At 41.2% G+C, this 16,875-nt stretch overlaps 1 protein-coding gene across 13 annotated transcripts in view; it reads right to left on the reverse strand.

The window, feature by feature from the left end:
* Nucleotides 1-8,249: 8,249 nt before the first annotated feature.
* The window catches only part of FGGY (FGGY carbohydrate kinase domain containing), a 399,534-nt gene continuing 390,908 nt past the window's right edge, over nt 8,250-16,875 (reverse strand). For 12 of the 13 annotated variants that reach the window (XM_037043133.1, XM_037043139.1, XM_037043138.1 and 9 more), the window contains 2 exons: nt 16,051-16,112; nt 8,250-8,493 (listed from right to left, as the gene is read on the reverse strand). In XM_037043133.1, the coding sequence (XP_036899028.1) occupies nt 8,412-8,493; nt 16,051-16,112 (144 nt within the window). In that variant the 3' untranslated portion in view covers nt 8,250-8,411. The remainder of the gene's footprint in view (nt 8,494-16,050; nt 16,113-16,875) is intronic. The other variant, XM_037043137.1, reaches the window with a different exon arrangement.

Here is a 16,875-nt window from a genome sequence, read left to right on the forward strand (position 1 = left end):
AGTAACATTCATTTGTAAGACAATATTTGATGTAATAAAGCTAATATAGTAAATTGAGATAGCAGTGAATAGCATTTTGTTTCTATAATTAGGCAAAAAACATATTTCATTCAGTTGTCATTAATTCACTGAATAAACCACTTATTCACAGATAACATGAAAGAAACATTCACACAACGCAGATCAAAACATTACAAACTCTTGGTTAGTTAACATGCAAAGAAATGAATGCAATAAAATGCTCTGTACAGAAACATCTCAGATGGGTCAAGTCTTACAGATGCTTCTCAAGTTATCTCTCTGGGAGATTCATAACACATATTAGGACTATCCTAAGATACACTATAATAATGAAGCCTGTGTAATTCAAGAGTTATTCAAACTTAAAATTGACTATTGCTCTTTTTTCCCCAAGTAAAACCTATTATTATTCTGGAAAACTCTGTTGGCTGTCTATACAACAGCCCTTCCTTCCTTTCCCTTTCTGACAGAAGCACAATTCCACTGGGACAGCAATATACCCAGTTCCAGGGCCTCGTGAGTTCTTTAAGCCAGTCTTGACGATCTCACGTAGCAGGCTGCGATGCAGAATCTGGCCAATGAGATCTAAGAAGAAGTCTTTTGAGAGGCTCTTCCTTGATAAAAGAAAAAAAAAAAGATGGCATAGAGAGCTGGTCCTATTATGCTTTGGATGCTGTTACCTGAAAAATAAGATGCCCCTAAGGGGGTCAGCATCTTGAAATCAGGAAGTAACAGACATGAGGTCAAAAGCCAGCTGGCTGAAGCCAGGGGAATAGAAGAATAAAAAAGCCTTGGGTCTTTGATGGAATTATTGAGTCCACAGGTCAACTTGAAGACTGCTTGTCTGGCTATTTCTTAATAAGGAAATAAACATCATATATGCCACTATCAAATAGGTTATTATCACTTGCAGCTAAAAACTACCCCAACTGATAATCTCTTTGAAAACTCTGGAAGAGAATAGGAGTGCCCTTCTGACTCTTGTGAGATAAATGCTCAACACATGCTAATGGAAAAAGGAAGCATGATGGGTTATTCAGGGATGGGACCAAAAGTATTACTTTAGTTTCAAGTCTTGCCCCCAAGCAAGATTGAATGTGCTGTTGAGATCATGGCAGATTTAGCCTCATATGGGTCAGTGTGGCCCTAATAGTGTGAGGCATATCAGTTAGAAGGCATACTAACAAGGATAGGAAAGACCATGCTGAGGGAAGAAACAATTTTGAAACCACAATTTTTTCCACAACAAAAGTTTATGTCTCAATCTACATGTTCATTGTGGGTTGATTGGGGGAGAATCCCCATCTGGAACACTGTAGGTTGTTATGTAGGAGAAAAGAAAGCTCTGGGGATTCTCACACTGACGATCAAAGACTTGGTCCAGAAATAACATCTATCAATTCTCACAGCTCATTAAATAGAACTGGTCACAAGAGCCCACTCAACCACAAGGGGCCCAGAAACAGAAAGCACTCTGAGACAATCTTCAATGGCTATCTTGCACATCAGCGTAGTTTGCATAGCAACAGAAGTTTCTAGCCAGAAAGTATGCTTGAGTGCCTTGGATTCTCTCTGGGAGGTCTGTCTGGGCAAAAGCACAGTCCAGGTGGCTGGAGGGTTACAGACACTGGATTTGGCCCTTGGGGAGAAAGCTGGTAAGCACTAGGTAAGTGTCAGGGCTCCATCCAATCAGCCTAAAATTCAAGCCAGGATTCTGGCCCTAGGAGAGAAACTGAAAGACAAATCAAACACGTACCTTTAGTTGCTACTTGCCAAGTGCAGGTAGACAAGCCATCCATACAGTTTAACTTGAGGTAGGGCTTTCTGGGGCCAGGTGGGATGGGAGAGATGATTTGTTAAGTCAGAGCAGCAGGAAGGAGAATTTAACGAACCCATGGCTGAAGAGCCAAGGTTCTATCCAGGGTGACAGTTTCAAAAGTCAAATTTGAAGAAAGTAGTGAGCTCATAAATAAGAGAATAAGTAAGCACAGCCTGAGCTCAGGAAGATTACAGGTAGCATGAAATGTAATTCAAGGCATGGACTTTGACAAATGGCTTAGGAATAATGCAGGGAATCACATCAGGGGACTCAACATTTCTCTGTATGCCTAGCATATGGATAATTGTGCAATTTCAAGATGTCACACCAGATTGGACAAATGTGTTTGTATTTTAGGGGAGAAGCCTATGATTTGGTCAGGTATCAGGTGCTTAAAGGCTAATGACAGAAAGAGGAATTCCAGGCTCACTGGCTGGGGAAGAGTTGAGGCTGGTCTGAACAGGGTGTATATGGCTTGGCTTACCTCAGGGATGGAGCTTCAGTCGAAAGCCTTCAGTACCTGCAGTTTAGCAAAGCTGAGAAAAGCAGGGCTAGACATGTTTCAGCTTTCATCATTTCTAGATGAGTCTTTCCAGACGGACCTTTGTTATTGGCATCCCCAGGCCTCTTGTACACCCTAGCAACTGAATGCAGGTATATTAGCCTTCCATCTGGCTTATTATCATACTGGGCCCCTAACACAAGATTTCTTTGGTTGCTAAATCTCTTTCTACATATGTCCCTTCTCTCCTCAAACAGATGCTGGCCCCTTTAGGCCTTAGCAGGAACTATTATAGCACACTTGAAATAGTAACAGCCTAATAATGGTTGGTTGTCATTGATGGAACATGGAAGTTTTACCTGTAGACACTGGATATGAAGTTGTCCAACTTGATTAGAAGCAATGCTTCTCGAAACTCTATACTATAAAAATGGATTAGTGGAGGAGAAAAACTGGTACTTGTTGCACTTCTCTTTGACATCAGGCACTGTGCCAGCACTTTGAAATATCATCCCATTTTTCACATCAGCCACGAGGCAGATTTTCTTTTGTCCCACTTTCTAGATAAGAAACAGAGACTCACAGGTTAGCTAGATCGCATGAATGCACGCACTGTGCCCATTAGTGAGCAGGGAGGCTGTGTTCGGAAGGCAGGGACTCCATGGCTTGAGGCTTTCTCACCTTACTACACTCATTGCTTGCTGATAGAAGTGACACACTACTCTGATCAACCAATGAGCATCAGAGGAGCCTCCCAGATAGTCATGCATCTGCTCAAGAGGGGAACCGTGGAGAAGAGAGCAATTAGCGAGTTAATGAATCATCCTCTGTTACACAAATTAGCTAATTGAATTTATTTAGGCAGAAGCAGCAGAGCCGTCCTGCCTCCATGTTTCAGCTACTGACTGTGGGACAATTACTTCAACTTTTGGAGCCACGGTTGGTTTTTGTACTTATGAAAAGGGATCTCAGCCTTTGTCAGGCCAACCTCGCTAATTTATTAGGAGGAGCAGCTAAGATAATGTATGTACAATCACCATGGAAACTAAAGACATATTCAAAGGGAAGGCGTCATTATTGACTTTGCCTAATACCAGAGATTAATAAATAGAACATTTTCCATTTCATATGTTTTAAAGTTACATAGCAAAAAGCCAGGCTCACCCTAGATTTTAATAAGGAAACGTTTCTAATCAAGACTTCAGGCATGACTTAAGCAAATAAAAATTAGGTCTTTAGAAGCATTTATTCTACTATGTAATTTTAAATGATTTTCTGTGCAGATGAGAATTAATCATAAGGCTAAAAAATGTGAGTTATTAGCAGTAGTCTTTGTTTTTATTTAAATTACTTTTGGTTTGCAAATTTTACATGATTGTCAAATGTTCAGAAGTACTGTGAGAGACACCCGTTTTTAAAATGTACTTTTTCTTTTTCAATTTTCTCTCTAGAAATTGGAAACGAAGAAAAAGCTTTTTATATTCAAGACTGCCTCCTATTACTGTCAATGGCAATTAAGTGCATTTATGGAGACATGAGACAGCACAAAGATTCTTCTGTAATTCATCAGAAGGCCCATCTTAAACATAATTACATTACACAGCTCCGCTCAGTCATTAGTTTCTTGTTTAGCGACAATGTCCTTCATTTAAAATTCTTTGATGGTAATTATCTGTAACTATGCCCTTGAATTCTGAAAGCACATGTACCGCAGCCCTAGTGAACAATGGGTATTTCTGGACTATGAAGCAATTAGTTTCCCATAAGAGATCACACAGGAAATGGTTTGTAACAACACTGAAAATTCACAGGTTTCTGAGCTTGATCTACAACCTAAAATGAGGTGTCTGGCTATGTATTTGTGTGTGCGTGCACATGTGCATAATAAAAAAAAAACTAAAAGGAAGTTGTCAGGTATAAGGCATAACTTCTTAAATCCTTAATGACCATGTCACATTTTAAAGTTTTATATGTTGCTTAAGTCAAGGCACATAAATTCCTATCATAGGATGACCTGGAAGTGAGATATTTTGGAGATATTTTTAGTTCTACCGGTCTTCTTTGTGCATAAAAATGTCTTGTGTGCTTTATTTATTGAGCACCCATCTGTGCCAGGAACTGTTTAGGTGCAGAAAACACAGGTCCTATGAGCATCAGTGCCAGAAGACACATAAGTAACCTGAGTAACATGACTATTTTCTGGCCCATCAGAGATAATGGACCACGTTAACATTGGGATCTTAATGTTCCAACTTGTTACCCTTACCTGCTGACTCGGTACCTTCTCAAAGCTGGAAGTTTCGAGGAATGTCCTACAGTGTGTTTACTGCTCCCCTGGGAACATGGACCCCTTCATCCCTCCGTCCTCAGTGAAACTGGCAACCACATGCACTGTGCTGCCTGTAGAGACCGAGCGGAGTCTGGGTGTCCCCACGAGAGGGGGCTCTCTTCTAGATGCCCCATTTGGAGTCCAGCCCTCTCTGGCTTTGGGTCCTGTAGTGGACTGCAGCTCTGCAACATGTCACAGCATTCTGTCATCCTGGTCTTTTCTCCCTCATTTCTCTCCCCCAGCTTTTGTTCTCTTAGGCTCTTTTGAAAGTCACGTTTACGTTCTTCACATATGGGAAGTATTTTTGACCAAAACTAAACACCCTAATGTGTTCCTTGGCAAAATGATTGGCTGAGCAAGCCTGGCTTCAACTTGAAAGGAAAGCTTTCAGTAGGCAACTAAACAAAACAAAAACCTCACAAACCACTCTGGCCACACCATAATTCTTACTCATAAAAGCTGAATTTACTTATGCTTTACATGTGTGCATTAAATAAAGCACCCTTTTCCAGTGCAAGAAGGTGAGTATTGGAGTCATTAAAATCTTTATTATTGAGCTACATATGGTTATAGAAATCTATAGAGACATTTACATTTTCCTAAAACACTGGCTTCATAGTAGGAACTAGAATTATTTTTTTAGGTATTAACCCTCCAGCCAGGTGGCACAAAGAGAACACTGTAGAAACTCTATTTGTGGCATGCCTATTATCCGTAAGGCATTGAGTTTGGGGCTCTGCACAGTTCTTTCCCTGAATCCTTACCACCAACCTCAGGAGGCAGGGGGCAGGGTCACCCCACTGACAGAGGGGGAGACCAAGGGCCAGAGGTTTAGTGTCTTGCCCAAAGTCTTTTAGCCCTTGTTACAGGTGGCTCCTCGCTGCTGAGAGGCCAGAGGATTTCTAGGCTTTCCATGTTCCCTGCATTATCTCTGTGTGTTTTCCTTCTTCTGTAAAGCAGTGGGAACCCTAAGGCAGGTTTGTTTGGATATGAGTTGCCTGAGAGAATGACCAGCACCCAGGGCTGTAACTAAAGAGCAGTTGGTGGGGCACAGTTCCTCTCCAGCTGATACAAGGGGGCAACCCCCAAAGCTTTGAATCTGGGCAGATCTGTCTCTTCTATCACCTGAGAGATTCCAGGCTAGTTGTTTATCTTCTCTGAGCCTCAACTTTCTCAACTGGAATGTGAGGTTAATGCTGACTACCTCTCAGCGATGTCGTAAGGACTGGAGAGGAAGAATATACAGGAAGGGCTTGGGCAATGGTTGGTAATGACTCCCTGTCATACCTCTGTGTTCTCAGCCATGCATAGCGACTGCATTCACCACTGTATTTCACGAGCAGGCCGGGGCTTGCCCCAGGTTCTGAGGCAGTGCCCATCAGATTTAGTAGTGTGAGCCTGTCTCACCACCCCAACATCCTGCCTAGATCTTGCTATACTTGGCTCCTCCTCAGATGCTAAAATCAACTCCTCAATCCTTCTAATCCCCAGCCTGAGCTCCGACTGGGGCCTAGGTGAATGAATGGGGCTTCCTCCTATGGCTGGACTGGATTCACACCCTGCGACCTTCATCCTAGACCACATCTAGACCCAAGGTCTTTATATCCTTTGAATACTGTTTGAATGCATGACAGAGCTGCCCTTTGCAACTGGGTGTGATAGTCCCCTCCTACTCAGTTATTATTCTCCCTTACAAAAAGATAAACATGCTTTATGGGAATTATCTCATTTAATCCTCATTATGACCCATAAAAGTAAAGTAGTTACCTTCATGTTCAAAATGAGGGAACTGAGGCTTATAAAGATTAGGTACTTTTCTCCAAGCCACATCACTAGTAAGAGATAAAGCCAGGTCTAGAAAGCCAAGCCAGGGCTCACAGCCATTGTGCCGTGTTGTTTTTCATCCCACCTGTCAACCTTCACTGCTGCCTCCTTTCCCGACTGTTTGATGTATTCTGTGGCGGCAGCAGCCTTCTCTCACTGCAGTACCGCTCATGGTGTGCCGTCAGCCATTTGATTGTTTCCGTCTCTCATCAGACTGGGAGCTCCCTGAGGGCAATGGCATGTCTTATTTACCCCTGGATCCCAGTGCTCACCTCAGTGCTTGGCACAGAATCAGTTTTCCAAAAGGTTTTTGTTGACTGAGTTGTACTGGTTTTCTCTTTTCTACCTGCTGACTTATGCCACTGATGTCCCATATATTCTCTACCCCAAATCATCTGGGCTTTGACAGCTTTAGAATCAACATTAACATTTACTCTTGGGTTTGAAATGGTGTGATGTGTGTGTGTGTACACATGCATATGTGTATGGTGGTTATTAGCTAAAGCAATGGTTCTTCTACAACAAAAGCTTTAAGCTATCCTGTTTCTTTAGTTTCTTTAATCTGGAAACTTTCCATAGCCTTTCTTGTCTTTACAGCATAGACATTGTTGAAGAATACAGTTCATTAAAACAACAGAATGCTGCCCACTTTGGGTTTGTCGGATGTTTCCTCGTGATTAGATTCAGGCTCTGCACTCCCAGTCAGAGCAATGCTGTGTCCTACTCAGGGCATCACATCTGGAAGCACGTGACGTTCATCTTCCCAGCTGAAGTTAATTTTGATCACCTAATCAAGATGTTGTCCTGTTTCTTCCCTGTATAGTTAACATTCTTTTTCCTCTTATAACTAATAAACAATCTGTGACGAGACATTTTAAGAACATGCATACACCCTGTTACTCATCAAAATTCCCTCCTGGATCCATTCCTGCCTGTACCTATCTTCAACATGACGATGGCAAGACGGCGATTTTGCAATTCCATGCAATATCTGATTCTAGACTGGATCCTGTACAAGAAGGAAAAAGTGCCAGAAAGGATATTATTGAGTTACTGACAAAACTGGAGGATGAATGGCAGATGAAATAAAAGTGCTATATAAAAGTGAAATTTACTAAAATTTACTCTCAAGTGACTCATAAAAAAACGTGTACATGCACACGTGTGTGTACAGAGAGAGAACATACAGACAATAAAGCAAATGAGGTAAATGTTAAAACATAAAAGTTAGGTAATTGGCTGTTCCTCATATANTGGCAAGACGTTACTGACAAAACTGGAGGATGAATGGCAGATGAAATAAAAGTGCTATATAAAAGTGAAATTTACTAAAATTTACTCTCAAGTGACTCATAAAAAAACGTGTACATGCACACGTGTGTGTACAGAGAGAGAACATACAGACAATAAAGCAAATGAGGTAAATGTTAAAACGTAAAAGTTAGGTAATTGGCTGTTCCTCATATAATTCTTATTTTTGCAACTTTTCTGTACGTTTGAAATTATTTCCCAAAAAAGTGAGCAGCTGCTGCTTTTAGCCACCTGTAAAATAAACCTTAGACGTCCTACCTAAAGCAATGGAAGTCTTTCATTTAATGGCTGACATTGAATTGATTAGCAAGCCCAAGTTTCCCCTGGACTGAAGGATCCCTGAGGTCTAGTTCCACAGGAGATCCTCTGACCCCACATGAAACTCCCACCTCCATGACGGTGCCCATGGAGACTGCCAAGTACATAATGGAGGGACTCTGAAATGGAAGGCTCTAGTTATGGCTGCAAATGTCTTGGTTTTCTTTATTAAAAGACAATACAGCATGATAAGATGATACCTAAAGGTTCTGAATATAAGATGAAATGACAGAGGTCTGCAGTGCATTGCCAGAAAACCTTCTGCCACCAGCACTGGCAAGCTCTGTTCAGTCCGCATTCATGATCGCTGCATACTCCTTCTGGTGCTCAACCAGCTTCAGGAATACTTGATACTTCTTGTCATAATACCTGTGGGAAACAAATGAATATGTTAAGTGATCTCAGACAAACTGTTACGCAGCTTCCCCTTACATTTAGAATGCGACTAAATCTGTTATGGTTTTGTAGACACCCCCCCCCCCATTTTTTTTAATGCTTACAGCTTCCTGAGCAGTGGACATTATTATCTCTAATATCTCTGCCCTACATAGGATGTTATCATCTTGATTTTATGAGTAAGGACATTTGCTCAGAAAGGCATATCTAAAGTAGTATAAATAAAAATTGGCAGGCCTGGAACTGAAACTCAGGCCTGTCTGACTTCACAGCCTGTTCTGTAACATACTGATGGTCTCTGGACCTTTCACATCTCCAGCTTCAACAAGTATTTCCTACATGGCCAGACCCAGGTTTGACAACTGGTTTAAAACCACAGCCTCACCAGGGACAAGAGTAAATATTTGAATCACCCTTTGCAGATTCCACACCTCCATTTCCTTTGCGGACTGCTTTACCTGGGAATAAAACCCCATGAAAATGTGATTAATGCCTTTCCCGAGGCTGTGCCCCACCTTCTGGGCAATCCTGGAGTAGACCTGGCCCTCCCTGCCCTCTTCAGCTGACTCTCCAGGGGAAACCTCTCAGACCCTGGTGTTGGCCATGAGTCAGATGGCCTCACTCCTCCTGCTTGGGAGGAGCTGGCATGGGGCGAGGAGAGGTTGGTGAGCCAGGTTAGCGTGTCTCGGTAGATTCTGGGGTGCTCTGAAAGGTAGTCTTCATGAGGGAACTTGAAGGTGGCAAGCTCGTTAACTGGGGGAGAGAGGTTGTAAGAACAGCTCTGTAACTTCTACTTGAACATCCTGAATAGATTAACAGGAGTTCCCTCCCCATAAGCATTTCTACCTTAAGCATTATGGCAACTCAGTGCTGCGAGTTGCTGCGAGTTGCTGCGAAGGCACAACCCAGCTTTGAGAGGAGGACTCCAAAGCCTGGGTTTGAATTGCAGCCTGCTCTGTTACTTGCTCTATCACACAGCGGTGTGACCTTGGATATGTTACTTCATCTGTTTGTGCCTGAATCCCCCCATTTGTAAACGAGAATAATTATAGGATCTATCTGAAGAGCTGTAGTGTGAATTAAATGAGGCAATCTATGAAAAGCACTTAGAATAATGCCTGGCTCATACTAAGTGGTATCAGTGCTGGTTAGGTAACTACTTTTTAAAAAATTAATATTACAATATTATTAACCTAGATATATGTGGGTTTTACTAAAACCCACTCTTTGAGTCTCTCAATTTATAAATTTTAGAGTGATTTTGGGAATGGCAATTTTCTCCTTTTAATGACACTCTATGACAATTTAATGCTAAGCAATTCTTTCATTCTATGAGATGGACTTCCTAACTTGGGGATCTTGAACCTGTAAGAAGGGAGCTTCTCATATACTTGAAGACATCCAATGGTAATACTGATGACTTGGCAGCAACTCTGTTGGCCTCATTCTTTGTACAGCGGAAAAACATTGGCTTTGTGGGCAGAGAAACCTGCATGACTTTGATCAACTTAAAAAAATTGTCTGAGCCTCAGTTTCTCTGATGTAAGACAGTGACAAAAATTTTAAGCAAAAAAATCAACAAGATATACTCCATGAACTAACAAATGTGAACTAATATCTTACATACTTTTATTACCCCAGAATACCAAGAAATGGATGTTTTTCGTTTTTCATACATAGGAAGTAGAGGTCCAAACCATGTTTTTTCCCCTGTGCTTTTTATTCAATTGTTTTACTTTGGTAAGATACCCAGAACATGAAATTTGCCACTTTAAGCATTTTTAAGTGCACAGTGTAGTGGCATTAAGAACATTCACATTATTTATTGTGCAACCATTACCACCATCCGTCCACAGAACTCTTCTCATCTTCAAAACTGAAACTCCATCCCATTAGACAATAATCCCCGCTTCCCACTCACCCCAGCCTCTGGCAACCACATTGTACTTTCTCTCTCTATAATTTCGACTACTCTAATTATCTCAGAGAAGTGGAATCATACAGTATTTGTCTTTTTGTGATGGGCTTACTCATTTAAAATACTGTCCTCGAGGCTCATCCACGTTGTGGCATATTTCAGACCATCCTTCCTTCGTAAGAATGAAACAAAACATATTTTGTTTGCCCATCCATCCATCGATGGGCGCTTGAGTTACTTCTCTATTTTAGCTACTGTGAATTATGCTGCTATGAACGTGGTTCATCTCTTGAACCCCTGCTTTCAGTTCTCTGGGGTATATACCCAGAAGTGGAATTTCTGGACTACATAATAATTCTATTTTTCCCTTTTTACTGAGTTCATTGGGGTGACACTGGTTAACAAAATCATATAGGTTTCAAGTGCACAGTTCTACCACACATCACCTGTACACTGTTTTGTGTGTTCACCATCCCAAGTCAAGTGGTAATTCTATTTTTAATTTTTGAGGAACCACCATACTACTTCCCAGAGTGGCTGCACCATTTTCATTTATACCAATAGTGTACAGGGTTCCAATTGCCCCAAATATTTGTCAACACTTGGTATATATACAGATATTTTGACAGTTCCCACCACAACGAGTATGAGGTAGATTCTCATATTTTTGATTTGCATTTCCTGAATGACTAGACATATTGAGCATTTTTCATACATTCATAACCCATTTGCATATATTCTTTGGAAAAATGTCTATTCAAGTCCTTGGCCACTTTTTATTTGAGTTGTTTGTTTTTGTTGTTGTGTTTTAAAAGTTCTCTAGATATTCTGGATATTAATCCTTTATCAGATACATCATATACAAATATTTTCTCACATTCAGTGGGATGCTTTTTTATTCTGTTGATAACGCCTTTGGCTGAACAACAATTTCTAGGGCACTTTTATTTATTTATTTATTTATTTATTTATTTATTTATTTATATTTTATTTATTTAATTATTTCTCAAGTACAGTTTTCTGTCTATTACTCCCATCCCATCCCACCCCCCATGCTCCCCGCCTCCCTCCCATTTCCACCCTTCTCAGTTGTTGTCCATGTATCCTTTATATATGTTCCTCTAAATCCCTCCCCTATTTCCCCTGAAATTCCCTCCCCTCTCCCCTCTGGGTCACTGTCAGCCTGTTCTCTATTTCAGTGTCTTTGGTTATATTTTGCTTGCTTGTTTGTTTTGTTGTTTAGCTTCCTGTTAAAGGTGAGATCATATAGTATTTGTCCTTCAACACCTGGCTTATTTCATTCAGCATAATGCTTTCCAGTTCCATCCATGTTGTTGCAAAAGGTAGGTGCTCCTTCTTTCTTTCTGCGGCATAGATTTCCACTGTGTATATGTACCATAGTTTTTTGATCCATTCATTTACTGATGGACACCTAGGTTGCTTCCAACTCTTGACTATTGTAAATTGTGCTGCTATGAACACTAGGGTGCATATGTTCTTTGGGATTGGTATTTTAGGGTTCTTAGGAGACAATCCCAGCAGTGGAATTGCTGGGTCAAAAGGCATGCTCATTTTTAGTTTTCTTAGAAAATTCCATACTCTTTTCCATAATGGTTGTACCAGTCTGCAATCCCACCAACAGTGGACCAGAGTCCCCTTTTCCCCACACCCTCTCCAACATTTGTGGTTTATTGCTTTGTTTATGACAGCCATTCTGACTGGTGTAAAGTGGTATCTCATTGTGGTTTTAATTTGCATCTCTCTGATAGCAAGCGATATTGAGCATCTCTTCATGTGTCTCTGGATCCTCTGTATGTCCTCCTTGGAGAAGTGTCTGTTCAAGTCCTTTCCCCATTTTTTAACTGGGTTAGTTGTCTTCTTAGAGTGAAGTCTGTGAGTTCTTTGTATATTTTGGGGATTAAACCTTTGTCTGAGGTATCATTGTCAAATATGTTTTCCCATACAGTTGGTTGTCTTTTTATTTTAATGCTGTTTTCTTTAGCCACGCAGAAGCTTTTTATTTTAATAAGATCCCATTTGTTTATTCTTTCCCTTATATTCCTTGCTCTAGGGGACATATCAGTAAAAATGTTGCTACGTGAAATATCTGATATTTTCCTGCCAATGTTCTCCTCTAGGACTTACATGGTGTCACAGCTTATATTTATATAAGTCTTTCATTCACCTTGAATTCATTTTGGTATATGGTGTAAGTTGGTGCTCAAGTTTCATTTTTTTGCACATAGCTGTCCAGTTCTCCCAACTCCATTTGTTGAAGAGGCTATCTTTACTCCATTTTATGTTACTGCCCCCTTGTCGAATATTAATTGATTATAGAGAGCTGGGCTTATTTCTGGGTTTTCTGTTCTGTTCCCTTGGCCTATTCTAGGACACTTTTAATAAACTGCTCTAAGATCACAGATAAATTTGGATGAGATTTGGGATCATCTTAAAAGGTATATTGAACCATAGTCACTAGATTACACTTTCTGGGATCCTGACTTTTAAAATCAAGTGAAGTCTCCCCACACTCAGTCAGCTGATTTTGTGTGGTACAGACCTAAGTATATGTTCCTTAGAGATAACAATGTGATTTGAGACAAGGTGGAGATGTGAGAGTCACTCAGGGAAACTGGCTCACTTTCTACTTGCAGATTTTCAGGCAGCCTGCAGATGGTGCTAGAGCACTGTGTGAGCCTCCTCCACAAAGGTGGTTTCCCAGCAGACAGCAAGAAGCTAAGAATTCTTTGCAAAAGGGGCCCATGGATTTACTGCAAGAACTTAAAAACAGACTTCCCTCAAAAGTCTTGGGAGGGTCAGAGAAGACACAGGGAAAAATAATCTCTTCCTAATTTCAACGAAAGAGAGATGCAGCTAGCCCATGGCTTCCCTATATGTGATCTCAGATCTCTCACTGTCCCCGAGTTGTGCTCCCCAGAGTTAGGTCCTCTCAGCCCTGTATTTAGAGAGGGGTTTCTATTTGGAGGGCTAAGAGCCCAACTTCATTTGGAGACCTTCTTTAAGAAAATAAACATAAATTAGATTAGTTTGTCCATGGCTATTTCCAACTGTGTGGAATACTGACTGTGCCTTGGTGGAGTCAGCAGCTTTGTCCATTCCACAAGGTGAATTTTGCTTTTAAAAGTCTCAACCTCAAATACTTTCAAAAATTATAAAAGGCCCCTGCACAACTGTTCTTTCATCTTTAAACTGACTACCCATGACTTGGTAGATCTTTTTCATCTCTCACCTGCATGTTTGACAAAGCCTTCCATCTGATCTCTTTGCTTCTACCCTTAGGTCCTTTGATTCATCCCCTAAGAGGAATCTTCCTAAAATCTGCATCTGATTGGGTCCCACCAGTGCTGCAAAGTTGGTACCTCCATTCTGACTGCAGGATGAAGTCTGAGGTCTTCAGCATGGCTCAAAACTGCCCGTGAGGGGAGCCTGCCTACTCCCTCGCATACTTTGCATTTCAGAGTTATGAGCTGTTTATGGTTACCTGACACACTGTGCTGCTCTCACCTCTATAACTTTGCATGTTATTCCTTCTACTTGTCTTGTCCTATCTGGCAATTTTTTTTAAGCATTTAAAGTCAGTTACACTTAATCTCTTCTCACCGCCCCGCCCCCCCCCAGCCCCCTGCAGGGACACATTCCTTAATTCCTTAGACTGCTGGATAGAACTTACCCCTTTGTTCTGAAATGATCTTTGTGCATAAATAATATTGTATCTTATTCCTCTCTAAATCTAAGGCTGGTAAGCATGATCCTTTGAATATAGTAGGAGCTCAATAAGTTAGTGATTTGTGACTTGGGGTTAAAATACCAATCAAGGTCATGATGTAGCCCTCAATGCCAAGTGATGCAAAGGGCGAAAGAATGGGCAGATGCTTCTCTGTCCTCTGATGAAAGATACAAGACATTCATGTTTTAGAAGAGAGGGGGCCAGATATGCTGCTAATGGCCCAGGCAAAAGAACACTGGTTTCAAGAAATAAACCCAACTCTCTACAGTCAATTAATATTCGACAAAGGGGGCAGGAATATGAAATGGGGTAAAGATAGCCTTTTCAACGAATGGTGTTGGGAGAACTAGACAGCTACATGCAAAAAAATGAAACTCGAGCACCAGCTTACACCATACACCAAAATAAATTCAAGGTGGATAAAAGACTTAAATATAAGCCGTGAAACCACTAAAGCCCTAGAGGAGAACATTGGCAGGAAAATCTCAGATATTCCACACAGCAAGATTTTTACTGATACGTCCCCTAGAGCAAGGGACATAAAGGAAAGAATAAACAAATGGGATCTCATCAAAATTAAAAGCTTCTGCATGGCTAAGGAAAACAGTATCAAGATAAAAGGGAAGCAACTATTTGGGAAAACATATTTGCCAATGATACCTCAGACAAAGGTTTAATCTCCAAAATATACAAAGAACTCACACCACTCCACTCAAAGAAGACGAGCAACCCAATTAACAAATGGGCAAAGGACTTGAACAGACATTTCTCTAAGGAAGACATGCAGAGGATCCAGAGACACATGAAAAGATACTCCATATCGCTAGCTATCAGAGAGATGCAAATTAAAACCACAAGGAGATACCACTTAACACCAGTCAGAATGGCTATCATAAACAAAGAAACAAACAACAAGTGCTGGAGAGGGTGTGGGGAAAAGGGGACTCTAGTTCACTGTTGGTGGGATTGCAGACTGGTACAACCACTATGGAAAACAGTATGGAATTTTCTAAGAAAACTAAAAATGAACGTGCCTTTTGACCCAGCAATTCCACTCTTGGGAGTATATCCTAAGAACCCTGAAACACCAATCCAAAAGAACCTATGCACCCCGATGTTCATAGCAGCACAATTTACGATAGCCAAGAGTTGGAAGCAACCTAGATGCCCATCGGTAAATGACTGGATCAAAAAGCTATAGTACATTTACACAATGGAATTCTATGCTGCAGAAAGGAAGAAGGAGCTCCTACCCTTTGCAACATCATGGATGGAACTGGAAAGCATTATGCTGAGCGAAATAAGCCAGGCGGTGAAAGACAAATACCATATGATCTCACCGTTAACAGGAATCTAAACAACAAAACAAACAAGCAAGCAAAATATGACCAATGACACTCAAATACGGAACAGGCTGACAGGGTCCAGAGGGCAGAGGGGAGAGAATCACAGGGGAAAAGGGAAGGACTCACATGAACAAGTATAAAAGACACATGGACAATAACTAAGAGTGGGGGGCGGAAATGGGAGGGAGGTGGGAAGCACTGGACCGGGGGGCGGGCAGGGCTGGGAATATAAGACAGAAAACTGTACTTGAACAAGAATTAAATTTAAAAAAAAAGAAAAAAAAAGAACACTGATCTCAGTGTTCAGAAGTCTGTATTTGACCCCCAGGTCTGGCCCTAACCAGCTTTGTGATCAAAGGTAACTGAAAGTGACTTTATATCTCTGGGACTTAGTTTTATTAACTATTAAATGAAATGACTGGATTAGCTGACCTCCAAGGTTTATTCCAGCTCTTGGAGCTGCATGTGTTTATATGCTTTCATTCCTTAGCACTGTGAGTATAGAAATATAAACTTACCTTTTATCCTCAAGTCTGGGAAACACAACTTCCCCAACTTTGCTCATTCTTGCCATGGCCTCCTATAAAAAAGAACAGAGTTGGAAAGCTAAAACAAAAGTGAGGCTTGTCCCAGGCAAGAGATTCTAATTAGAATTCATTTCTCATTAACATATTCAGTTGATCTGCTTTTTTCACCTTATTTTCTCTGGTAATGGGAATAAAGCCCCGACAAACACTGAAAGTTATATCTCTGAGCACAAAGCCTGGGCTTAATAAATGGTTGTGTGTTGAGGCCTCCAGGGGACAAACAGCCCAGAAGGGGAAGCTTTTGTGATCACTTGCAGGGAATGGTGGAAGAGAATTATTTCCCCTTCTCATTGCCTGGACACCTGTGCTTAAGAAGGCAACATAATCAGCCACTGAACGCCTTGTCTACTTAAGACGACAATAACTGAATGGAACTCACTTTGCACCTGCACTATAGGATACAATATTTAGGCCTCTTCATTTCACCCTTGTTTTTTCTCCCCAGCAGTCTGAAATTGTGAGTACTGACACATGACTTCTGGGTAGGAAAAGCTGACTGGAGTTCCAGAACGTGACTTTAGGACATTCTTGTCTTTACAGTGGAGCCATCAGGCAGACAGTAAGTGGCAGCGTCTGGGTGGACATGGTCTAGCGTGTACAGCATCAAGATCAACCACAGATTGTGTTGGCTCCATTATGCCACTGAAATGGTTAGGTTTCTGTGGGCAGGCTCCCAATGCTGTTAAAGCTATGGGAAAGTTAAGGAGAATGGAGTGAACCCACACTTTGGAGTCCAGGAGACTTGACTGGGGAGAT

This window comes from Sturnira hondurensis, unplaced genomic scaffold (genome assembly GCF_014824575.4).
Source record: "Sturnira hondurensis isolate 20B ecotype Veracruz unplaced genomic scaffold, ASM1482457v3 Scaffold0004068, whole genome shotgun sequence".
Lineage (NCBI taxonomy): Eukaryota > Metazoa > Chordata > Mammalia > Chiroptera > Phyllostomidae > Sturnira > Sturnira hondurensis.